This window comes from Dermacentor variabilis, chromosome 3 (genome assembly GCF_050947875.1).
Source record: "Dermacentor variabilis isolate Ectoservices chromosome 3, ASM5094787v1, whole genome shotgun sequence".
NCBI lineage: Eukaryota > Metazoa > Arthropoda > Arachnida > Ixodida > Ixodidae > Dermacentor > Dermacentor variabilis.
Window position 1 is genome coordinate 33,497,853 of NC_134570.1, and position 26,881 is coordinate 33,524,733.

The following is a 26,881-nucleotide window of genomic DNA, read 5'->3' on the forward strand; positions in this document are numbered from 1 at the left end:
CGATGCTCGTCAGAACTGGAACACACCGATAGCGCGCTCGTTTTTGACTTCGATGATGTCTACGCGAAGCTGTCTATTTTGACGTCTTCGTGAGAATTGGAACGAGACTTAAGATGGCCGCTGTCCGCTTAGCCGTCTACTTTGCCGTCTACGGCTAGTATTGGAACACAGCCACGCTCGTTTCAGGGATCGAACGGCGTTTCTGTGCAGGCGCGAATACAAGCGGGTGCGAGAGAAAAGAATCTCGGGGCTGACTTTGCCACAAGCACTGTGGAAGCTACATAAGGATTTCGCTGCGAGCGTTGCTTGCGCTCAGTCAGGCTTCTTGCAGCTCCCGGTTTCTGTCCTTTCCAGGATTTGTGCGGACATGTCCTTGCGAGAGTGTAGTATGACGCCCTAGCCACTTCTGGCGCCCACTGCGAAGAGCATAAGTGACCCACGCAAACCGCGGCTTCATCGGACTCATTTACCGACCGCTCGAATGTAGGCCTAACTAGTCAAAGGTACCGCCAACCATGGAGCTTGCTACATTATACTAGCGGGAACCCTGGCGCTGCAGTCGTTGTCCCGGCACCATGGGAATGACGGGAAGTACATGGATTTCTCTGATAGTCGTGCTTGTGGACTCAGACATCCTTGCGGCTCTGTATATTACGCTTTATATGCCTTCACTGTCGTGAATTTCAGAACAATCTGTATTCGAAATGCAGAAGACGCTGCGAACACGCACAGTCACTACTCATTGCAACGATCAAGCTAGGCGAGGTGACCAAATCGAAACGCGCCAAGCGTCTCAAGGCAGTACCACGGCCACGATAATTTCATAAGGGCATTCTACAGCAATGAAGCGAAATGAACTTCATTAAGTTTAAAATTTTACAAAATCGCGAAGCTTTATGCGTTAAGATGGCCTTGCTTGGAACATTTAAGAAGGAAAGGGCTATCTGCAAACTTTCGCCACTGCAGGACTGCGGCACGGAATCGTAGCACACGTTCAATTTATGCTTTTTTTTATCCTGTTCAGTTCACAAGAAATTATGTGATTGTCTTTTAGTCTGCGTTTAATACCATACCCACTTGTGAGCGCGTGTGAAGAGTGTGCGGAAGAAGGAAAAGACTAAGAAGAACGTGTCCACGCAGCGTTCGGCTCACGCGGCGGCGTTCGCCGAATCGTACGTCCCTTATTTTGCGAGCACATCGCAGCTCCTTCCGCAAAAGACGGCCCCATTATTATCCCGACTCCTTGTCTGACTCAAGTCAACTGCGTCGGCGATGTTCACTTCCGGCGCCCCACAAACTACGCTTCAGAGCAGCGAACGCTACTACGGCGGTAAGAACCTTCGCTATCCTTCGGCGACTTTGTATGTCTTGACATTTCTCTGCGGGAATCTTGCAAGAAAATATTTTGCAGATACCAGCAGTGCTAGAACACACACATTAGCGAGCAGAAGTATGATTGGAAAAATGAGATTCTCATTCACGACGACTGCTCCAATCACTTATAATGTGGCATGAGTGCCCAAGACTTGCGAAATGTTGTCAACCTAGCCTGACTTCACAGAACTTCTTGCTTATATACTTGGTCCATACTTGCTGGTTTGAGCGCACACCTTAAACGGAACAAAAGAAGGTATAGACACATGACAAGTGCTTGTCTTGCGTCTGCCTGCTTTTGTCCTTTTTGTATGGCGTTCACTTGTTAAACCTGCAAGTCTTAACAGACTTTGATGCTATAAGCATGTGTGGTAACATTCGAAGAAACAAGCACATGCACTTGCCCGCAAAAGCTTACGGATCGTGAGGTCTGAAAAAGAAAATACATCGAATATCTGGACAGTTTGCCACCGTAGACAGTAAAACCGCACATCGCCATGTTGTACGCGTATACTATAATACAGGCTGAAAATAACTGCAGGCTGCGTTTCGAGGCTGCAGAGATATTCAACTGTTTTTCGTATCCCGCGGTCCGTAAGATTTTGCGGCCGAGTGTACGTTCCCAAGCTTGGGCACTGCGCTGTGCGGAGCTCGGCGCATCAAACTGCCGCTAGTGATGAAACATAGACGACGCTTGTCTCATCGTCCGGAATGTCGTTATATTCTTCGTAGCCTCAGCGGCGGGTTTCAGCGACGTAGGTGTCGCAAATGCAAGTGTAGCACTGTCATCTAACTTGTGCAGGATTCCTTTATGGTATAGCCAAGCTGCGAAGACTTAATGGGTTAACGTGTCTGTGTCGATCATCATATATACGGCGCGCGCCGCGAATACATGGTGCAAAGTAAGTCGAACACTTATACAACGAAATTACCTGTACGGAAGCTGAATAATTCGTTCCCAGTTCTATTGTGAGCTGTGTGGCGCGTGACCTTTACAACGAAGTGACTGATTTCGGAGGCCGTTATACATGCGTTCACTGGTCACGTCGTGCTTAATCCGCCGAACCACCGACCTCCGATCATAGAAGCTAAGTAGCATTGAGCTCGTCCCGTACTTTACTGCGGTGTGGAGGTGAGCGTCTGCTGTCACGACACACGGCGTAAGCGGCAAGAGATTCCATATCCTGCCCTGTCCCTAACGCTATTCTTGATAACCTCACTTTTAGGAATGCCTGTCCTGCGTCGTTTTATAGGGTCCGTAATGGGGATAGATGCAACTCCACAGCGCAAGCTCAAGCACCTCTCAATTACGACGTGCAACTCGCATCTCTAAAACGTAAACGCCCAGCACTCACTTGCATGCAGTTCGTTTCTACAAAATAAACTTCAAAAGGTTTCGTCGGAGAGGCAGATGGTCCGTTATTCTTAGCGTTCCCGTTTTTATGGCACTATGAGACAAACATAATGGAATCGCCGAGGCAAATTGATCGATAGCTCGAAGGCGCTCGAACAAGTTAAATTTTGACATGGCATGTTGGCTGTAGCCAGATAGTTTAGGGCCGATATTGCTGTTTATACAGCCTAACAAAACACTTATAGTGTATGTTTAATTGTCACCTCAGGCGAGTTGGCAAAAAAGACATCCTCAAGGACGCAGGATGCGGAGAGCCGCAGGCGAGAGCGCAGGTTCACTGAACTCCTCCAATTCCTGGTGCCTGTCTACCTGCTGCCATTCGTCTTCGGCAATGCGGTAAGACCAATCGCAGCGCTTGACAGAACGTGAGACTGTCGAAGGCAGTGCTTGCTGAGCTTTGAACATTGTGAAGGTAGTGCACAAAAATTGAAACGCTCCCCGACTTTCGTGTGCGATAAATTTATTGCTGAAAATTTTATAAATCCATGTTTGATGTTTTAATGTGAGTAGCCGTCGCATGTCGTCGGTGCGGCTTCAACTCGACAGGTTAGGCCAACGTAACGTTACACAAGGATGACAGGAAACGAGAACACACTAACTGTGAAGGTTCGCGTGAGTGGAGATTTAGTGTTCCCTTTAGTATACCTTTATCTCGATATGCCAAGGGCCTCGGTGAAGATGACATAGATAGGCGGGTATGGAGAGGTGGATTTTGGAGCTACAGGACTAACAACAATGTCCGCATAAACTACGGATACATACAGTTTATACCACTGTTACAAAACACTGAAGCCGAACCATACCAATGGTAATTCTTTACAAGAGAGAAATAGACCTTCATATGGGCTGCAAAACACGGTGAAGCATTGAGATCGACAAGAGGGACACCACGCCTTTTCCAGATTTATGCCGGTATTGGCATAAAACTTCTAAAAAAAAATCTTAACTTATTACCTCAGCGCCGAATCGACGTAAGAATAAACTACCGCGTACACGTGACTCCTACCCGGTTAATGCAAGGAGCGTCGTGTATGCAGGAAGGCGTAGGCATCTACTGCGTCCTGATGACCCTGGTGTGGCTCACGGGGAGCCTGCTGCCGCCTGCGGTCGCGGCCTTGCTGCCACTGGTCATACTGCCGATGGCGGGCATCTACGCCGCGGACCAACTGGCCGCGGAATTTATCGGCGTGAGCTTGCGTTCAGACATCGGTGTTTCCTAGTTTTCGCTGTGTGGCGCTTTGTACTGTCTTGTGAATGTTATGCCTCTAAGCAAGTGCATTGTCTACCTGAACTAGTTGGCGCATCATCCAAGTTAATCTCCTTCTCATGCTACGTGACGCTATAAGTTGCTGGTTGATTATAACGAAGCTTAACGAGGCCTAAAGCAACAGTGGGACCATGAGTGACGCCGTAGGGAAGGATGCCGAGTTAATCTTGGCCAGGGCGAATTGCGAAAAGAACCGTGTATTTAGATTTAGGTGCACGTTAAAGAACCCCAGGTGTTCTAAATTTTCGGAGTCCCCCACTACGGCGTGCCTCATAATCAGAAAGTGGTTTTGGTACGTAAAGCCCCATAATTTAATTCTTTTTTAAAATCTTGGCCGCTTCTTACAAACGCTGTTGACACTGTTGTGTTTCCGTTGAGTTTCTGCATTTCAAGATACGATATATGCCATTGAATCTGAAGCACCCTTTTCGCTAGGGGCCTGAGGTTCCTTTATAGTGTGCACATGAGTTTTGACATTCGCGAAGTCAGAAAGATGTTGAAAGATCAGTCACTTCCATCACGCGCGAAATAATAAATATAGAACAATAAGAATAAAAGAAGGAAAACAAAAGAACAATAAGAATAAAAGAAGGAAAAGAAAAAACCACATGAGCTCTATACTGAACTAAGCCTTCTCAGCTAGACAGCATTAGCCTTTGAGGGCAAGCTTTTAAAAGTTGCTTACAAGAAAATGCGGTTCAAAGCAGCGAACCAAACGTCGAATGTCCTTGCCTGCTAATATCGTTTGCACGATATTACCAGGCATACTATCTTTATTTGCGAACATGCAGCTGGTCGGGATAAGGCACTTTAGTGCTACATTTCCATTTTGCGCAGTCTCAGCACCACAATTTATATAGCGGCGCTCTCTTAAAGCGGTTCCAGTTTATGATGCCACGTACGAGTGAGATCGCGAAGCTTGGTTGCCGTTCGATGCTAAGTCATGCTGTGGCGCCACCATAGACATCGACATAAAATTTTGAACATTTGAATCGTCTGTCGCTCATTTTTGCAAAATCGCGATCTGCAACATCATGATCACGATCAACATTATCATCATCATCGGCAACACCAGCCGCCAACAACAGCCTCAATATCGTGCTTTCGCTATATAGCCACCATAGTTTGGCAGGAGCACTTCGTCTAAACAACGTCATCATGAACGTCACCATCATCATCATCAACTACAACTACAACGTCTTCTGTGACCGCAGCCCCGCGTTCTGGCTGCGTGGATGATGTTCGCCATCGCCATCGTGGGAGACGAGACGACCGTGTTCGCGCGCGCGTGCCTCCACGCGCTGCAGCGATTCGCGCTGCGCACGCAGCCGCTCTTCCTCAGCCTGCAGCTGGTGGTCCTGGCGCTGAGCCTGTTCCTGCCCAGCTCGTTCATCGTCGTCTTCGGCACCGTCTTGATCGAGCGATTCTTCGCCATCGTGCAGCGGGAGCTCGTCACGGTCGACCAGCGGAGCGGCCTGCGCGCGCTCACCAGCAGCTCGACGCAGAACTTCATACAGGACGTCCGGTACACCCAGTTTTCTTTTTCTTTCCCAGCAGGCTTTATAAAGTACCAGTCTTTACTAGTTAACTTAAAAGTTCTAAAATGACTTCATAGTTGCTTTCTGAGGACACTCGTCGCAAGTACGGAAACTAAGTTAAATTATATCGGGTTTTGCTCGCCAAAACCACGATTTCACTGTGAGGCACGCCGTAGTGGGAGAATTCGTGTTAATTTGACCACCTGAGGTTACTTTACGTGTACCCAATGCACCGCGCACGAGCGCTTTGCATTTCGTCTCCATTGGAATGCAGGAGCTGCGGACGGGATCGAACTCGCAACCTCGTTTTTAGGAGCGCAGAGCTATAGCCACTGAGCTACCCCCACTAACTGGCGGCGTTAGCACACATCAACGCAGTGCACTGAAGTGTATAGCTTCAGCTTTTACTTGCAGTTAGCGCGCCAGCGCTGCGAGAGTTTTCCGTTTAACGATGGACTGCACAGTATATTTTTAATATACTGTGCATATATTTTGAATAACGTTAGATGCTTGCGCCATTTTTGATAAATTATACCTAAAATGCATTTCTGTAAGCGTTGGCGCGCCACTTAGTTGCTTTCCTCAGTCGCTGACTGTCTTCTTCTTTTTAAAGCGAAAGCTTTACTGGCCGCGAACTTGCGATTTCGCCGTGGCGGTGCTCCGAAGAGGCACATGACGTTACAACGTGCGCCTCGCCGTGGATATTTCTATCTCTCGCACCCTAGTCACTACTGCGCATGCGCCACTAGTACCACGGAGCCACAGGTGTTCCGCCGCTGCGCAGCGCCGCGCCTTTCCACCTCCGCCGTTTGGTAATACGTCACACCGCGTTCCTCGTCGTTGCGCTCGCCTCCGCTCGCTTCGCCAGCTGCGTCGCATGCCTGATAACATGTCGGAGGATTGAAAAGGAGAGCTCGCGTGCGCCGCAGCCACAGTTAAAGCGGCAGTATGAACGGAGACAATTCTGATAAACATCGGAACGAGATGAAGAGGAAACGAATCGCCCAGGAAACAGACGAACAGTGCGCCGAACGACTGGCTAAACGCCGCAACATAGCTAGACAACCAGACTAACGTGGACTTGCAATCAAGATTAACCAAGGCTAACCATGCTATGCCTTAACTTTCGCTACGTATATCCTGGCATAGCCGAGCTAAGCCACTTCCAATTTTTAATGTTGCTTCTTTATATTTCCATTTTCTATATGTGTTAAAGAAAACTTGAGAGTCCAATTATGAATTCCCATAACATGACTACAGAATTTGCTTTTAGTATAGTTTTTCTGCTGCATAGGAAACGGCGCTTCGCATGTAGCTGAACGTCGAGGACAAGAGCTAAAGTGTTTCACTTCTCCTATTTGCCCGCTTTCCAAACCCCGAATGCGCAGGCGTCAGCGGCGGCAGCGTCGAGTGGCCGCCGGCGGTAACTACAGGCGAGCTCGCAGCGTGTCCATGGCCAGCGACACGACGACGGCCAGCGACGGGTCGCGCAGCAGTTCGCTCGTGCGCCAGTACAAGCTTCACCCCGAGTGGCTCAAAGAACGGGGCTTCGAGGCGCAGAAAAAGGTTGGACCGCTGTTCGTTCCTCCTCAACGCCTGGCCATGCGTCACATCAGTAGCTAGCCCTTCTATAAATACCGATGTGTATGTTTGGTAGTTGAGGTGAGTTGATTATCCACGCTGTCGTAAACCGTAGCCCGAACTACCGACGCAGACAGAGGATACACTTACGTGGATTTGGTGAGAGCTGGTAGAGTCTGAAGTCGGACTCGGACAACTCAACACGACAGCGCGTACGTAAGCTCGTATAGCCGAGATTGCTGCTGCAGTCTGCGGTGAAGCAAGACAACACACAGGGCGCCCCGTTCATCGCGGCTGGCTTGGAACCACCGATCCGGGCCGTCCGCACGTTGCATGCCGGTCAGGCTGAGAGGAGGATCAGAAAGGGTGTTGCTTGCTGCACCAAGCTGCGACGTTGCGCCAACAAGCTCTTTTTGTTATCTTAATGTATCGCCTATCTTTTCCTTGTATGTTTTTTTTCGTTTCTCCGCCTTAGAGCCACCTGTCAAAATGCGATAGAGTGGGAAGCACGTCGCCATTCCATCTAAAAACGTCACAGCAGACCACAAAGAACTTCACACACAGGGTAGCAGAATGCCTGTTGATATCGCATGGCTCGCTATTCCCGCTCTTTGTTGCACGAATGAACTTTAGCAGTAGTCAAAGTACCTCTCTCCTAATATATAAAGTGTTTTCGCTGGAAAAAAGTCACTTGCGCTTGAATGCGGAGTCATCTTGAGCTTCGGTCCATTGATTTAACACTTTACCTTCTGCTTCAAATCCGGGACACTCAAACAAAGTATGGTCGATGGCGCCAAGAGCTTGACAACGCATACACGACAATGACGTGATAAGTCCTGTCTTGCACCACCACGCTGGAATTTGCGCGTGGGGTCGAGCTGATGCAGCCCGATTCGTAGCTCGCTCAGCCCTGCTGGTTAATTAACGTTTACATGAACGCCACAGTTAAACTTCGGTCCGAAAATTCGACTTTACCCGTTTTTGTCGGGTTCTTGCCAACGCCCAAATAGACGGCACCATCATATGTGGGGACCGTGTTTCCTTCGCCGCGTCTATTTCCCTCTGTATGATTTACAACGAATTTATACTTTTGTGGCGCACCATGTGTGTCCTGCGATAAAAGCCGATGGGGCAGCGAGTTGACTGATAGATGAGCATATCGCAGCCTGCTAAAAGCAAACATGTTCGTATAGGGAAGAAAACGCAACACAACACGAGCGCTTCCCTGCGTCGTTGTTCTCTTCCCAACATCTTTGTCGATTTATGCACAAAATCTTTCGTCCTGGATAAACCCCAACCTGCTCAGTTCACTATTCTCGTTAAAGATGTATCGCGAATCAGTTTTGCCCAACTTCGCTAGGTGGAGGAAGATTCACAATAGGGAAAATTTTATTGCTGTCTTGTAGATTACAACCTTTTCTTTCAATAAAGGCGTATATGCGCTACGGAATTCCGGACGTTGATAAATTCAATTGTAAAATGGCTTCTTTCGAGGAAGCTATATGAATTTCTTGTAGCTTCAAAGCGCTTTCATTGGGATCGCGAAGCTTCGCTTTCATAGAACATTCTCTGCTTTGCTGATTTCTACAAAATAATTTGTTTATTTACGGTGCATCGCGGTACGTTGTAAACACGCTCCATCGACGAAACACGAGCACTCGTGTTTTGTTGGTTCTGTGTGTCTGTCAATTGCACGCTGCCCGTTAGTACGGAATCGTACGAGCTAGCCCGATCGAGTTGCCTGTTCACGTTCAGAGGCAGCAAGATTGACGGACACTTTTCTCTCCGTCTCAATCGACTTGGGAGCGCAGGCCGTAAGGAAGCTGCCGCAGAAGACATCGTTCGACCCGTTCGAGCACACGTCGGACGGCGTAGTGTTGGCCTGCAGGCTTCCGACTCGCACCATACGCTCGTTCTCGCCGCAGAACACGCAGCCGTCGTCCATTCTCAAAGGGGGAAGCTCGAAAGGTAAAGAACCGCAACCTGAGACTCCGTCACAGCGCAAAGCAACCCCTACCACGACGGATCCGGTGAAGTCCCCCAATGCCGCAGCGGCGATACCAAAGAAGCGACAGTCGGATTCGCGTACGAACGTGGTCCGTACGGTCAAACCGGCCGACAAAGTTTCGAGCGGATTGTCAAGCATGCCATCGTCCGAACATTCGAAGAAAGCGAAGTGCGAACCGGCAAATAAGGCATCGGCCAAACACGTGGACGACCCAGTCATCGAACTCTCGGTGGTCGAGCAAACGACGAGACTTCCTCCGGACAAGACGCGGCGAGGTAGCGGACGTCCGGCCGAACCGGCGCCTACCGAAGACGACGTCCCTATTTCGCCGGGCGACGAGTCGCCCAGAGAGATGCAATTTCAGCAGATGCTGAGTGCGCTCCCGACGTCGACTATGCTGATGACGCCGTCGACGTCCCCGTTCTCACTGTCCGGCCGCAGCTCTGCGTCGTCGTCGCCCTGCGCCGTCGTCGACGTGTGGAACACGGCGACCGTCGCGGTGGGCGGCGAACGCAGCGTGGATAATTACGCGGCCTGGGCGTCGCACATGATGAGCGGTCCATGTTCGCGGCTCCTGCTGCACGGCGAAGAGGCGGGGACCGCGTCGCCGCTCGCCAGGTCGAGCGAGTCGACGACGCTGAAGAGCGCGGCCGAGGAACAGCAGCAGACTTCGCCGCCGGCGTCCGTCGCAACCGAGAACAGCAGAAGCGTCGTCAAGTGGGACACTGCCCTCGGGCCCAAGATCGAGGCGGATGCGTCCGGATGGAATCTACTACAGGTACTGTTCTATAGTGGCTGCGGGTCGCGTGTGTGTCCATGCATGTTTTTCCCGCGATAAAAGCCGGTGGGACAGCACGTTGACGTGTTGGTGAACAGATCGCAGCGTGCTAAAAGCAAAACCTGGGCTCATGTGAGAGACACCGCAGAGCATAGACACGGAAATAAGTTCTCCCATCTGCTGTTCCTTAACGTTTCACCTAGATTCAAGTACACCACTGCGCTTGGGAATTTCTGCCCCTTTTAGGAATGAGACTTCCGCGTCTGGGGGTTCGAACGCCCGTCCTCTACCAGTTAGCCACCGTAGTGGCAGACAATTTTCGACGACAGCTTACGCAGGAAACCACTCGGGAACGCAGAGCATTCATCGGACTTGTTGCGGTATAGTTAATATGGTTTAAACCTTCAACGAGACAGTTAATGTGGCCGTGCCATGAAATGCCCCCATCCCCGTGCCGCCTCAGCGAACACTCCTCTCTCTACAGGGCAATACGCTTATTTCCCACTGCAGCTCGTTACGTCTTGTAAGAAGTCTGACCCTTCGATCGTATAACAATGTATTACGACGTGTGCAGCAAGCTTTCGGCTTCACGTGCTGCAGGAGCGCAACATGCTGCGATTTTTTCTTATTCGCTGTGGTGCAGCAACAGCGTATATCCAGAACTTCATATCGAAGTGCGTTCCCAGCATGCTTTGATTGCCGGTGCTTGCTTTCACCTGCTGCACAGCTTCTTGTGTTCAGACTGGGATCAATCATCGCGTGATGTCTTGACGTTGATTCCTCTTCCCCCACCTATGGCGACACCACGCCTCCTGATTTCGTTTCATCATAAGCGTAAAGAGCGGCACATGCGAGGCACTCCGGCTCCTGGTCGACGACGCCTCTGTATCTTATGAATGCGGCTCTTATTTTGTATCACTGTATAAGTGCTCACAACGTGATTTTCTCTTGCGTTTTCCTCCTCGCAGGTGTTCCAGGGCCTCCACATGCAAACGGCTATCGAAGTGAGCCAACTGCAGAAGGCCCCCTCGCCCCCGATCTCCCGCTCCGAGCGCCTCTTTGAGGTTCGCGGCGTCCTCAAGGCGACGCATAGCAGCGCGTCGCTGCAACCGAGCCCGCAAGGCCAGCGCGAGAGCCCTACCACCCGCCGCTTGTCGCTGACCTCGATGGACCACGACTCCTCGGTGGCGGCGACCCTGAACGGCGGCCTGGCGACGCGCAGGCCTATCATGTGCGACTCTGCACGGCGCAGGGCGGCCGGCCGCAACGAGAACGGCACCAACGGGCGTCGCATCGTCATAGCCTCGCAGCCTTACCACGACGCGGCCTCCAGCTTCCGTGAGAACTCTCACAGCTGTCTTTTTCGCGTTCAGCGACCTATGTCGTGGTGTCTCAGCGGCTACGGAGGGTCATGGAAGGGCAATTCAGTTTTCAACCTTTATATTTCGACTTAAGTGGTAGTGTCGTAAAACGAGTCGGGCAAAAACAATCGGGGGATGATTGTCACCAATTGACTTAACAGTAAACCTGTTGAAGTATGCTGCTAAACGGCGGTTGGCGTGTGGGTGCTGTGAAGTTGCACTGCCTCCAGGATCGTCCTACTTTACGAGCTGCAATAAAACCCTGGCAAATACGCACATGGTGCACTGGTATCAGAAGTGGCCTGCCAGGACACCACCTGTGATTAAAAATTCTCTCCGGGAATGGCCCAGCTTTCATTACTGCATTTGCAGGATCGGCCTAATTTATTCGGCTAAACAGCCGCCCACGCTTGGTGGGGTGTAAGTTTCACAGAGCGCTTAGCTTTTGTAGTGGGTACCGAATGCAAATTCTCTCGATAGCGGTCGCGCATTGGATGGAGTTGCTAGTTAAAACTTCAGATCGCTGAAAGCGGTCGTCGTCCTGCAATGTAGATAGACTATAGACTTAAAGATGATGAGGATGATGATGATGAAATGTGTGGGGTCTCTCACACCCGCACTCTTGGGACAAAGGAACGACAACACAGTAGTGCAAACAATCACAAGGGCATTTATTGCACCTTTCATAGATCAATGCCTGCTAGCCGAGTTGCTATCCACAACACATGCCGATGGGCGCGCGACAAATCCAGAAGTCCGACTCACCGCGACCGGAAGCGAGCGAATATGCTCGCCCCATGCTGGATCCCAAGGCCTGGTCGTTCGCGTGTATGGTCACGCGAATCGTGGCGCGTTCGAGGGCGGCCACGCGAGGCGGTCTCGCAGAAGCATGGGTCGGCGCGCACGCGGGAGACGTCCCCGCCGTGCGCCGACCCGCCGGGCAAGAGGGTCGCTGCACGTGCGGCACGACCGTCCCGCTTCCTGTCTCGAACCCAACAGCCTGAGCGCCTTGTCTCCCGACGCCCGAGTAACCCCGCAGCGGCGCGACGCTCGCGCCATCTCTCGCACCGCGCTTGTACCACTCCAACCGCCGCGGGCGCCAGGCCACGCGGCGGGCGAAGCCGCCCTGCAGGAGACGAGCCATGCGGGAAAACTAGATCTCAGGGGAGGCGTGAGAGTCACGCATCCCCACAAATGGTGCAGTCCCGCTTGTCATCCAATGCGTGACTACATCACAGCACCTACCGCGCCAAACAAGTTTCTAAACGTTAGATGTCTCAACCATTTTTTTTTCAACGCATCACATGTCTTAGCTAACGCCGCGTCCTGCCATGTGTTGCCTGCTTTGGGCACATAGAGCGACTTTATGTCGACTACCTCGACTTTTTCGCCATCTGCCCGTTCCGCTGGCACCTCACTTGGTGCGACGTCTTGCTCCGTCTAAACCATCGAGAAGTCCCCGGAATATACTCTTATGTATCAGCATAGCGACAACTGTTTAAGGACAACAAGCGGCGATGCCAAAGAAAACTACTATGGGCGCTGAACTCTTCGCGAGTATTATAATTGTGAGCAAATATCAGAGAAAGCTAAATTTGGTGATTATACGCTCAGCTATAGTTATTCTGCACTATAACCTTACAAAACTTATTTTCTCGATGCTTCCTTTAGTACGAATGTCTTAGCTTTATATGCTTGCTATTCGATTAATAAAGAGTCCCCTGATTCGTCTGCCAGCGGAGTGGTCTCGTTTTTATTGCATTTTACGTTAACGGATGCAGATAATGCAAATACCCTAATGTGCTCAACATTATTATCCTGTTTCCTTAATACAGTACACGAATGTAACCCACTATTCTCTTTATGGTTCCAGTCGACTCCGGAGACGAGCAAGTCTCTTCCTCCATACGTCTGCGAGCGTAAGTGAAATTAGTGTCTACACTTTACGAGTGCGTATACATAAGAGAATATTTCTTTCGGGTGCGCTGTTGTTTCTCGAATTATAATTGCCACCCTGACTGGCGCAGGCTGATCCTGGCGGTTAGGCCCGTGTTCATCGCAGGCACCGCGTACACCGCCATTTTCGGGAACCTCATAAGCTTCAACACGTTGCCCACCAGCCATGCCGTCCTGGTCAACCTCGGCTGGTGCGTGCATCAGTTGCGGTTTAATAATTATCCAGCAGCTGGCGCCATCATTATCCAGCAGCTGGCACTGCCTAATTGCCTCTCAGGGCTAGAACACAACTAAACGTACGTAAATGCCCGTGAACGCGAACGGAGGGACAGCGTGATGGTCATTGTAGAGCAACCACCACACGCGTCGTGCCATGGTTGTGTGTTTGGCTCCCACCTTCAACAAACGTTGTTCCTCTTTCGTTAACCTTTAATGAGAATATACGAAGGCTAGTTTAAACCTCATCCAGAACTTTGCAATTTTATTTCTTGGCTTCATTCCTCGTTATATAAGGGTCTTTCGGGAAGTTAAAAGTGAAACTGATTTTTCTATATAGGCATCTGATGGACAACCACGGTGCTAAGTTTGTTCGCACCACAAGCTTCAATCGCTAAAATCGCTGCGCCATTTTTGCTTTTTCATTCAAACTATACAGGATACGCATAAAAGTGCAATACGCAGATTTCTTGTGGTGCCATCTGCTCCGGCCAACCGTGTATCTTTGATTAAGGCGTCTCTGCGTATCGGCGAAACAGTTGGTCTGTATTTGCATTGAAAAACGCGAAAATATGGAACTCATTCGACGTTGCTGGCGCATTTCCTTAATTTCTATTTCCCGCCAATGTTGTCCGAGGAACAACCTGCGGTCTCGGAATCATTAGCAGCGTGCTCTAGTCGGAATACGCGAAGCCACGCACGGGAAGATATTCACCGAGTAGTAAGTGGGACTCTGCGCTCCATTCCGAGCGTGTGCGAGCTTACTACTCGTTCACGAGTAATAAGTACTAAGTAATAAGCAGCCTAAGGTGTGCAGAATGCGTGCTCATAATTTAGAACTTCAACGGCTCTGCATTGCCAAGAGCGTCGGCAGACTTCGACATACGAAAGAACCTGTATAGTGCCGCTCGATGCAACCCTGCTTGTATCGTTCGTGCAGCAACGCCGATCAGTGCGCCGTAGGCTGGTGGAGCTGGGCGGCTGTGGCGCTGCCCGTGGCCCTCGCATGCTGCCTCGTCTGCTGGGTCTACGCCTACTTTGCCAGCCTGGTCAGCTCGTAAGTGAAACAAAAAATCTTCTCGTCTGATGTCCAGATTGTCGCAATTGCTGTCGCTAATGGGCGTTGCCATTTTCGTTCCTATAGTCATTTTGCTACAGTAGAGTGGATGATAACCTCCCCTTTCGTGAACTATCCTCCACACTGCCGGCTTCCGCAACGTTTAGTTGCCATATTCTGCCTCCCTGTGCTTCGAGTTCTGTTGGTTAATTCTACTTCGCTCCTTGATCTGCTATTAAATCTCGGCCACGGCGTCTGCAAAACTTTAATAAAGGTCCTGAGGTACGTGACTCAGCGCGCTGCGGACCGCTCCCACGTTGGGACAGTCAGGCCATGCCCGACCGCCGCGTCATGGGCCCTCTGGACAGCCCATAGTTGCGCCCCGGGCTCGGGGCTCTTCTCCTCGTTGATTTGTTCTGTGCCTCGTAACGAGGGCAACGCCAGATCATATGGTCTAGGCTAGCGATGTCATTGCAGTGCCGGCAAGAACTAGTGACATAAGTGTTGGGATAAAGCTTGTGGAATAAAGCCAGGCTGGGATACGGGGGCGAAATGAAAGAAAAAAATACCCTAGCTTGTCGAAACTAATCCGGAATACCCCACTATGGCGTGTCTCATAATCAAATCGTGATTTTGGCACGTAAAGCCCCATAATTTATTTATTTTTGTGTGTAATCTGCTGGCCTCCTGGTTAGCTCAGATGGCGGAGCGACCATGCCGAAAATATGTTGGTCCCGGGTTCGATACGCGTATACCTGGATGATATTTTTTTATCGACTGTGAACTGTGAAGTTTCCTTTCTCAGAAATCCATATGGGGTTTCTTTATAGTTTTTTTGCTAAAGTCGGATGGATGACAGTTTTCTTTTCAAGAACTCTCCTCACCCTGCTAGTTTCCGCGTACCTAATTTTCCCGTAATTGCTGCTTTTGAATATTTGTAATGTCATCCCTTCAATTTCGGAAAGTTGTATGTGTACGTCGTTCCTCGATTGATTACACGAGGCTTGCTGCAGCCTTTAACAGTATTGACACGTGTATACTTATGTTCTTCCGGTGGGCGCTTTTCACCGGCTAACCGCTGCTACAATGTTGTCTTTCTTCACCATCCACAAAGCGTGGCAATATTAATACTACCCTTGTTTTGAAGTTATTGTTATATTATGTTTCTGTCACGTATACAATTAAGGGATACGTCGAGTGGAACAAAAAATTTCAGGAGCAACTTAATGGACGCGTTTCCCGTGCGACAGTTATCTTCCATTAGTAAGTGGTAATTTATTGCGAGTCGTAGAAAGGCGGCAAAGAAAACGAAAAAGGGGGAAAGGGCCTGGGCATCGTAACGGTCTCGCTTTTCAGTGGACCCGGCATAGTTCCAAAGCCACGGAAAAGATGCGAGATAACAGAAAAATGTAATTGTAAAGAGGGAGGGGGGCAGTCACAATGATAGAAATTGTAGAGAACAGAAATAGAAGTGCCTGAAGAAGGCCAGCATAGGCACATAACTACACTCTTCGAAAAGTTATCTTCTGAATATGTGCTCTTTAGGCGGTATAGCTTCCCAATGTGGCCTCATGACGTCCGTGGTTTTCCTATTCCTTCCCTGGTTTTCCAGCGACGACGAAATCGAGGAGCAGACGCACGCGGACATGTCCAACTGCGCTCGTGTGCGCCTGCGCACCATGAAGCGGCACACGTGAGCCACGTCGCGCATACTTATCTTGCACGTTGCCCGATATAAGGCACTGCGTCCATTCTTGACTCGCTGGCGTTGTTGTCCACACCAGGGTGCGAGAAACCCTGCTCATCTACTGGCTGATCGGAATCCCAGTCACGTACGGGGCTTACGTCATCCGACATCCGGAAAGGTAGGCTCCTTTATTCGTCCCATTATACCACACTAACGATTGTGTTTCCTGTCAGTGGAGTTTCACATTAGGCTTAGTTAAGATGGCGTATTTGTAGAATTATATTGCCTAAAGACACTACACGTTATCTGCATTAAACATTTAGGTGGGTGAAATTTTAAGAATCAACATGAGACGACGCCATCAGACGGTAACTTTGTTTAGGAGTTGCTGTACAAGGACGCACGAACTAGTAATCTTATAACAGGTTAACGTGATGACCATGCGTGTACTTCTTTGTACAATTTCCCTCCCACTCCTCCATTGAAAGGAGGTGATCAGAAAGCACGTGTTTTGTGTGAGCCTACGATGGGATACGGGCTACGTAAAGGAGAGACACCGAATTAGTAATCAATCAAAACGATCACAGCAGGACTGCAGGTTCAAACCTCGGGATCTTTCCTCCTGCTAGGCGATATTTCGGGGTCTGATAGGTTGGTGTTTCCGGGGTCGAAAAGCTCGCGCCTTTAACAAGACAGTTGTTCTTACTATTTGATAAAAAACACGATGTATAGAAGATGAGCAAAACGAGAACAAGGTGAAAGCGGGAGCCAACGTTTCGACAAGTGGACTTATCTTGCGGTTTGGAAAATACAAGTCCACTTGTCGAAACGTTGGCTCTCGATCACACCTTGTTCTCGTTTTGCTCATCGTCTTCAATTTCCATCTCCCGCCTTCCCCCTGTTTTCCCACGATATATAAAAGGTGATACTTCCAAAACAGCTACATTTGGTTCATGTGACGTTAGGCGAATTGTGGACTCGAAAATGAATTAAGACTGATCGATCACCAAGCCTTAGTCTGAATGAAAATCTATACGCAGACTTTTAGGTTAGGTTAAGTTGCCATCGCGTTTTCTAGGAGGCCTTGTAGTAGCGCTCGTTGTCGCATGCAAACGTACGCTGATATTCCGAGTGCGTCATCGTGCAGCTACCTGGAGGGACCCCTGTTTGGGCTGTCCGTGGTGGGAATGAGCATGATGCCGGGACTGACGTGCACGCACTACTGGTCGCACCGCATGCTCTGCTGGAGCACCATCTGCTCTCGCATGCCCTGGAACGTCGTCATCATGTGCGGCTGCATCATGGCTCTCACCAGAGTCGTCGAGGTATGTGGGCAACCAGTGCTGAAGCTTCGCGTGCCCACAGCAGCGCCGTAACGCGAAACCTAGCGAGTAGTAGACATCGTTTTCGTTAGCACATACTGTGATTTTGTTTAAGCAAATTCACCAATAATCTTGGCACCCTTTTCACGGCTCCTCAAATGACAGGGCACCTACGTGCTAGGATGTAGAAGCGTCTGCGCTGAGCGGAACGCGCAATAATTATTGGAGGGAACTATATAGCCCTTTTGCCTACGGGAGCTGCTGTAGGTGGGAGCTGCAAGCGGGCTGGTTCAGTCAGCATAGAAAGGATGAGTAGCAAGTGAATTTCGTACTTCTGGCTTCAAACGGCTTCGTGACTTTGTAAACTCGTCATTTTCCACAAGGTAAACTGTGTAATAAATAATTAAATAAACAAGAAATAAACATCCGGCGGCAGGATTCGAACACAGGACCTCTATGCGGAAGCCCGACATTGAAACAATTACGCTAGGGACGCTTTTCTTCGTTGATTACGCCAGGGACGCACGCATCGACAAGAGGCATAGAACGCTCTTACGAATTTCTCGCGGCCAAGCTAGCGTGTTGATACGCTTCTCGCGTTTCGGTTTGGTTACCTTGACCGGCTGAACCGCTGCAAGTAGTAGCGATTGTGCGTGTTAGGAGAGTTTCCTGCACATAGAAAAGTATAGATTGCTCTGAAATTTGACAATTAAGACACATAAAGCGTAATAACAAAGCCGAAAGAAGTTCTGAGTCCACAAACACGAATATCTGACAAGTCCATGTACTACCCATCATTCCCATCGTGGATAAACAATTGCTGCGTCATAGTTCTTCTCCGATAATTAGTGTAGGAAACTCTATGGGACAGAACTTGGCTAGCCTACGCAAACGATGATACAGCTAGGCGCGCGTCTGTTATCCTTAAATATGTCGTGCCATCTTCGTGGGCTTCCTACCATAAGGCGCCCGCATATTATTGCGATAGCAAGTATATGGACACTCCAGGCGCGTTTCTTCTGTCAGCGTCGCCCGTGAGATTCCGTATAAAGTCTAAGGGCGATAACATCGTCGCCGTGCGCTCTAGGCTGTATGTGCGAGTGAAAGCGCGCGAGGGAAGCCGACGATCGCTGCCCAATCTAGCGCGCTCGAGGAAGGAAGGCGGAGAGCAAACGCGCCTTCTTCCGTCGCGCGAAAGGCCATGGGGGGATGGGAGGTCGCAAGGAGAACTGACCATCGCGGCTCAATCTCGTGCGCGAAGGGGACGACAGCGGGAAGGCAGGGCGGGAGGGAGAGGACAAAGGTAATTTCGCTCGCTGCTGCTGCCGCGCTTGCTCACACCAGCGTTTTGACAGCGAGTGTCCGCCCTCATCGAGTGTGATGAGTTCATGTTTGCTTTTGCGGGCTGACACCATGCTCGTTAATTCAATTAGCAAGCGAATGTTTCCAAATGTATACGGTCGATAAAGTTACTACCCTTACTTCGCATAGCTGCCTACTAATGCGCTATCGCAATCGATGCTTCGCCTTTCGGGCGAAACTGCGACTCTTCTTTTTTTATTTTATTTACACGCTAAAACTGCCATAGCGCCTCCTGGCCTGCGCTGGTTACCTATACCGGACGCATTTTTTTAGTATACAATTTTTTTAAACATAGCGCCTGTGGTAGATAGAACAATTCAAGTCCTTCTAGATCACTCGAAGAGGTGGAGATCACTTGCACGAGAAATCGAAGTGCAGAATCGGCTTATCAACAAATTTGCACTAATTAGTTTTTTAACTAATTACCTTATGGCACATTTTCTAATTTACGAATTACGACAGGTGAGTTCGCAAGGCGTGTGTATACTTGTGAAAACATGTAAGGATGACAGCTGGTTCGAGACATGTGTACAACGTGTACACGTGTTCCCAATGTGTACAACGAAATAGGTTGACGTCTGAGTTACTTTTGTGCTTCAGTACATAAAACGGTGTTTTATTAAAAAGAGAAGTAACTGAAACGACGCTGAAATTTTAGCGCAAGTTTGACGCCGCATGTCTCCAAACTGGTGCCAGCCTCATAATTCGCTCCTAAGTTTATATGCCTTGCAAGCACACCCGCTACAATTCACAAGTTGCAATATGGGCCGTAAAACAATTAGGTAAATTTCAATCTCTATTTTTGTTAACTAGCCAATTATTAGTTTTGATTTACTGTGCAGCTAATGACAGCTTTGCTGAGTAATACAGTTCAAGAATTACACTTGTGCTATATGCCACGGTGAGTTTTCAAAATTCTGTAGCTTAAAAAAGAAAGAAAGAAACTGCGTACTGAGCAACAGGTGCGCCTATTCGTGGGCCGGTGAAAGTCTGTATATTGACTGGAACAGTGCATTCTTCTCATGTGTTGCTTGTAAATTTCGTGGTCTATACGTCTACAGAAAAACAAAAATAAAAAGGGCAGAAGCGAACTGGAATCATCGTTTGATTCCATGTACTAAAGCCGCAAACGGATCTGATGAGCGGAGGTCGTGCGGTCGATTGCCGCAGCTGCGGCGTCATTCCGATGAAGACGAAATGGGGGAAACAACGAAAGAGAGAGAGAAAGAAAGAAAGTTCATGCTTTGAAATTTCTGCACATATAGGTCGAACCCAACAGGCCTAAGAGCGAGCTCTTTGCTTTGGCATCCCTAAAAACTTAGTTGCCCAGGTTTGGGAACTTAACCACATCGATCACAGATAGGCCAGGTTGAAAGTTTCTGGGAACCGAGTATCCCATCGATTACAGATATCGGAGGCGCGCGTTTGGGAACTAGACCACGTCAGTTACAGAATAATGAAAGATATGTGAAGTTATCGAGAACGTGCTCTACTCGGACAGTAAAGGGAATGATGAAGTGAATAATGAATGGCAAAGTGAACGAGTTGGCGCAAGTGCTTATTCGCAATAACGCGTATTGTATCCTCACGCCGCACCGTTTCCAATATAAGGGAAACATACCGGAAGTGGACCTTACACGCACCACAGGCGCAATAATCCAGTAACCGGTACAAGTATCGAGGCTTTGACCGTCATATATGGGGGGTCGCAGCGATACCGGCTCGTCCAGACCCTCCTGGACCAGCTGGACGACCAGTTCTGGAAGGGACGCTCGCCCAAGGCGAACCAGTTCATCCTGTCCAGCATGGCGGCCCTGTTGTCTGAGATGATCGTCGGTGACACGCTCGGCGAGGTGCTCACGCCGGTCGTCGTGCGCGTGGTGAGTGAGAGAGCAACGGCCGCTTATTGCGAAGTCGGCACGAGCGCGCCTGCACGAGGTTGTGCGACTTCAAGGAGTGCGCGCCATGATCGCACTTCACTGCCAAAGCGGCAGGGCGGAAAGACTTAACCTTGGGGAAAAAAGAGAAGGCTATGGAGAGAATATTCGCGCATATATCTGTGAGTTAGGCAGGCAGTTGGTCGAAGAGGAAATTGAGTCGGCTCTGGTCAGCCGATGAACAACTGAAAGGCACTGCCTTTTGTTCGATGCATACTTCACTCGCCCACCATTTGAAAGGCAAATTCCAAGGCAGATTTGAATCTGAGCGTATGCAAGGAAAGCGTCCGTCTTTTGAAAGTATGCTAAGTGAGCCGTCGGGGTTGTACTATACGGGAAGCTCAAAGGCACTGCGTGTTTTCTATTCTATCTTTCTTTTTAGTTTTACTCTGACTTTCGGTGTTATGTTATGTGACGCAGAGTGATGTCGTAATGGAAATTGGCCGAACGCTGCAAACAAAAGTCGTACGCAATGAGAAACAACGAAATCGCTTCAGTTTAACTGATTTTAGGTTGTTTGATCACGAATAAGCCTATCGCACAAAGAGGATTACAGATTACGACTACCGCTAGTCTGCACACATCGCCTCGCGCCTAGAATTCACGTGACGGCAACGCACAACTTATCTTTGTCCCACGCATGCGCACAGGCTGTGGTGACGAATGCTCCCGCGTCGTTCTACGTGGTTCCGGTCAACCTGGCCGCCTCCATCAACGTGGTGTTGCCCGTCTCGCTGCCGCTACTCATCATGCGCGAATACCTCAACATCGCGTGCGTCAAGATGGTGAGATGAAGATGCGCTAATCGTGGTTCACAGGTGTATCAATCAATCAATCAATCAATCAATCAATCAATCAATCAATCAATCAATCAATCAATCAATCAATCAATCAATATTCCAAAGCAACCAAGATATTGCGATGAGGGTTTGGGACAACTTTGCTAGTAGCTTGAATGATCCTGGCCTTCCTCACGTACGCACTGAAAAAACAGCAGGGGCCGGGATAATACCGCTGACATCGATTAGTACAGGTGCACTTATGCATATTGGAATACAAGAAGACAGGATTATACAAAATAAAACAACATAAGTATACGTTTAGAAAGTGCAAAGATTTCTTAGCGCTTTTAAAGTAACATATAAGTGGTCTGACATATTGAATGAAGTGTAATCTGGCGGCTTAACTCCGCATCTCAACAAGGATGGAACTTTTGTAGAAAACTGTCGATGCCTCTTTTCTCTACGTAGCACCACTTCACCTATAGAACTTGGTTTATTGATAAATGATCAACAGCAACGAATCGTTAAGAGCTTGGAATCGATCTTTCGGACATAAAAAAATAAAAGAAAGTTTCTCTGGTAGCTATTTTGCAATGAGCAGATGAATCCGACCCTCTTTTCTTAAATACCGACAGCTATGACAGTGCAACAGAGTCAGGGGATTGCATTCTATCATTCTTGTTATTTTAGAATGATGCCGATTTGGTCTTCAACAAAATATTCCTCATCCTTGCCTACAACCCGCCGTGGCTGCTCAGTGGCTATGGTGTTGCGCTGCTGAGCACGAGGTCGCACGATCGAATCCCGGCCACGGCGGCCGCATTTCGATGGAGGCGAAATGCGAAAACACCCGCGTACTTAGATTTAGGTGCACGTTAAAGAACTCCAGGTGGTCAAAATTTCCGGAGTCCTCCACTACCACGTTCCTCATGATCAGAAAGTGGTTTTGGCACGTAAAACCCCATAATTTAATTTTTTAAATCCTCCTACATCCTGGCTTTCCTATTCGGTGTCGCAATAAGCAATAGGTAGCAACACGTTTTTTGCTTGATTTTCTTTGCGAGCCTTTTGATACTCTTTATTAACGTTACAAGAACCTACAGCAAACATAACGCGCCACGTTTTATTGACATTTTTTTGGAGGTACTGCGAAGTTGTGGGGTACACGGTAATAATATTCCTTCTTTCGCATGAACGTGCCGTTATGCACAAAAGCAAGAGCGACTTCAGAATGGGGCGTGACACGTATTACGCATTCGTGCTCTCAGAGTGATGCGTGTCCCGTTGTGCTTTAAAGTCGTTCTTTATTTTACCCTGGAAGCGCTTTTTGTCAATTTCTCCCGCGGATTTCCCTTGCGCGGATGCAACGGAAATTACGTCATCGCCTGACAAGGTGGCACCCGTCCTACATGGCCTGGCCGCTCCAGGCCCAACGGGTAGCCGTTTCCAACTCGTTTGCCCCCCTTCGCGGGAATGGATGGCATTGTAGACTTTCGCTACTGTTTACCTCGCCTCGGCAGGAAAACTTAGCCGTTATCTCGACGGTCTTCTTGATATTTGTTCTCAATACCGAGAAATGACGGCGTATAGCCCATGGTCACATACAGGTGGCTCGCCATGTCACTGCAACAGAAGACTAGTGCCGTCTGTCACCGTTACGGCAAAACATGGCGGTGATACACCCCGCGGTGACAGATGGTGCCACCGCTCTGCTGCAGAGAAATTGATACCTTTTGAGCAGTAGGTGACACGCACTTGCCATTGCCTTAGGCGCATACGCTAGCGTATATGCTCCCCTTCCTTGTGCATCAACGCTCGGAGGCGTTAAATTGGCTTTGCAAATATTTTAAACATTCCTTAACTCATCCTAGATGCATGTGATTCTCTTGGTTAAACTTCATGATTCAGTGGTGCGTATGACAACCCTGCATTCCTCCGTGAGGAGCCGATGGCTACAACGACAGCAAATAATTCCGCGGAGCTGCAAGCTTCTGAGGTAACTTACATTGGCTTAGATGTTAAATAATCGTAAGTTTATCCAAGGCAATGTATAACCAACTAGCTACCATGGAAGATTTACTGACAAAATATTCTGTTTTACAGGTTGCTTACGGCGTCTTCCTCAAGTGCACAGCCGTGATCGTCATAGTCACCTCCATGAACACCCTGGGCACGATCTTCTTCGACGGCGAGACGCTAGCCAACAACCAGGTTGCAGCAGTCAGTATAGTCAACGCCACGCACGTAGGAGCGGGCTGGGTGCAGTGATCTTTTTTCGCAGCGGCATCCTCAAGTCCTCGCCGAACTCAATGGCACGTGCTTCGTGTTCCACACTGAGCGGCATAGAGAGCGGATGCTGCTACTTCTGTACGCTATCTCGGGCAGCGTATGTTGTGTATTATTCATTGTGTATTTTCGTACGATGTGCCAAGGCGACTGCCACCTGGACATTATCTTGGTACCGGTGCTTAAGGATGTGACTGGTGGATACCTTTAACCTAATAGTGTGTGTTCGAACAACTACTGCAGTACCTAAACTGTTTGTAACGACACAGCGTGATATCGTTGAACTCAGCATTGGGATTATATTGTGCCAGTAGTCGAAGTCTATTCGCGTTTCTATTGCTCTTTGTTCATTATTATCACACTGACTTGTACGATCTCTGCTCGTCGTTCATGCTCCGTAAGGCAAGCGAAGAAGTTTGTGCCCGTGAGGTCGTAATCCATCGTGCACCGTGTACAACGCCTTTCGCAGGACTAAGTATCGAAGTTTGAAGCAAACGGACAACATGCTTACCGTGCACGCTCATATCTCGACGCTCTTTGAGCACATCAGCAGCGAACGCTCAGCAGCGCTCAGTGTCTCAGCAGCGAACGCAGACTTTGGCCATTATGAGCAGATATTTGAGGTGATGGCGACATCAGACAAGTTTTTTTTCCTAGCATTGATTAAAGTTGTCTGGTTGCCTGCGATGTCGTTTGCTTTAAGCGCACGAGTCACGAGCCTCACAAGAAAAAAAATATAAAGCGCGCTCAAGAGTATTTCGTTTACCTTCGCATAGCGCGCATTTCCTGCAGTGCTTCAAAAACGATCAACGTTTTTCTTGCGTGCAGCTAAGTAGTAGGAATACTGGACCCGTGCACCGCTTTAGCGATTCCACAACGTGGCTGACTTGTATATGTGCACTTTATTGCCTTTATTAGCAACTCTTTTCTTTCCTTGTTCCGTTTTCTACTGTGTAGTAGCAGGCCAGAAGAAGGTTTAGCAGAGGTTGACTTCTCCACCTTGCTGCAAATATATGTACTGCTTAGAGGCTGGAAATTGAAAAAATGTGTCGCTGTAATTTGCTTAATCACTGGTTCCAACGACACCACCCGTCGCCGGACCAACCGTCGAGAATGGGGAGGCCCAGCTGACAAGTCCGAGCCCTGAAGACCAGCATCGTCTGGTGAACACGGCCAAACTATCGGCTGAGGCCCCCGGCATCCTGGACTAGGGACGCAGCCCACCTTGGACGATTCCGCCGTCGGCTGGTTTCTATAGAAAGGAAATTTTAGGCGATGGAACGCGCGTATATATCATGTCATTTCACTGTTTAAAAGAAAAGTCGTTTGTTACACGGTTCTTGGTCTTTTCCACACTGAGTACGTGTCATTGTTGAATCATAATTATCATCGAACGCCGTCTGGAAAATCACCTTCGCCAGCTCGGCCTGGGTGCATGGCCTCCGAGATCCCGCGGCGCGCGCGCGCGCGCGTGCCACCCAATATCTACGATCAAGCTGGGGCTTGCGCTTTCCAGGCTGCTCTCCCTATGGGCGTCGGCACTAGGTTGCTTGCAACAAGAACGTGTGTGATGGCTATTTAATTTTACGAGGCAGGAATGTGTAGCAGGAATGTATGAACCCCAGAGTGGGCAGGTGGTGGTGGTGTTTCCTATCTAGCGTGTGGCTCTTGCCCGCTATCGGGAATTGAACAATAAATGAGCGTATTATTTCACTTTATGAAGAACAAAATTTCAGAATCTCTAGGTACTTAGCGCTGGAGAACGTGAAACAGATCGCACGAATAAGCATTAAAATAAATTTTAGCAGGAAATTTGGTTGAATCTCGTGAGAAATTCTTGGACAACGGAGCAGACACCCCTGTGGCTGAATCCCAGAGTGGAGGCCCCTAACGAATTAATAACAGGTTCTGTTAAGTCCAGGCCAAGTCTTCGAAGTGGTTCTAGTATTCCTCTTCTTGTCTCAGTAAAGAGGCGGTAAGACAGAAGGTAGTGAAGTGTTTCTTCCTTATTACAAAAAAATAAAAGAACAGCGAGAGGAGGGCGCCATTACTCATCTGTGTAAGTAGAAGTTCAGGATGGGAATGCGACAATGGTAATTTAGTGAATGATACCACAAGCATCCGTGTGTTGCAGGATTCGCTTGGTTAGGTAATGCCAGGTGCTTATAATCTGGAGAAGCAGTCAGTCCTGTGTCTGATAAGGGTAGATGTCGTTGCCTTAGGTGTTTTTCATCATTGTCATCATTATCACCATAACCAGGGAGAAGAAGCAGCCCATCCAGGCTTCCATGGGTAACGCGCCTTGTGTCTGAGTTTGATAGCTGTTGACGTTTAATGGGAATCGCGAAAGGGAAGCATGATTGCGAACCTACACAGGACACAAACAGGATTCCGATTGCGTGAACCATCTATCGGTTTCCTTCTTAGTGAAGGCGTGCTTTTGGATGTGTGATTGACTCAGCACGGTGTGCGTTTTTTCCCTGCATGGCTGTCGCAGTGCACGTTGTTTTTTTATTCCATTTTGTATATTTTTCGTCATGTCTTTCTTAACCGTTAGGGTAATAATAAACTTATGTCGTTTCATTAAATTTTGTCGGTTGAAAGTCCGCTCTTTGTCCGGTTGTTTTGTGACTTTCTTAGAACAATTCTTGTTCGATCAATCTGACCGTGACTACTTCGACTTGCAGACCACGCGTCCTCTGGCTCCAGAAGATCTTTTCTGTCCAGCACGACGTCTGAAAGCGCGTGTAAGTTTCCCATGACTGCGGTGAACGCTTTCGGTAGTCTCGAATCCAAGCGGGCCCCCCACTGTGCCGCCGACTCTTGCAGTAGCAGATTCACCGCCACAACAGCCTTCTGTCTATTCTATATATGCATGTGACTGTGGTGTGCGTTACTTATTTATGTGCTATTCGGCTTGTGCGATTTACTTTCACAGATTGCTGCTGTTGCGCT

General features: G+C 48.9%; 2 protein-coding genes across 2 annotated transcripts; both read left to right on the forward strand.

Annotated features, from left to right (window-relative positions):
• Nucleotides 1-1,016: 1,016 nt before the first annotated feature.
• On the forward strand, nt 1,017-16,665 carry LOC142573929 (uncharacterized). Its single transcript, XM_075683129.1, has 12 exons — nt 1,017-1,330; nt 2,997-3,124; nt 3,826-3,975; nt 5,270-5,580; nt 6,982-7,159; nt 8,986-9,960; nt 10,929-11,298; nt 13,195-13,240; nt 13,349-13,468; nt 14,434-14,550; nt 16,163-16,243; nt 16,335-16,665. The coding sequence occupies exons 1-12, from the start codon at nt 1,273-1,275 to the stop codon at nt 16,417-16,419; spliced, it is 2,619 nt and encodes an 872-aa protein (XP_075539244.1). The 5' UTR covers nt 1,017-1,272; the 3' UTR covers nt 16,420-16,665.
• A 723-nt stretch (nt 16,666-17,388) lies between these two features.
• On the forward strand, nt 17,389-25,623 carry LOC142573930 (solute carrier family 13 member 2-like). The gene is made up of 4 exons (XM_075683131.1): nt 17,389-17,562; nt 20,634-20,801; nt 21,509-21,643; nt 23,744-25,623. The coding sequence occupies exons 1-4, from the start codon at nt 17,425-17,427 to the stop codon at nt 23,906-23,908; spliced, it is 606 nt and encodes a 201-aa protein (XP_075539246.1). The 5' UTR covers nt 17,389-17,424; the 3' UTR covers nt 23,909-25,623.
• The last annotated feature ends 1,258 nt before the right edge of the window (nt 25,624-26,881 follow it).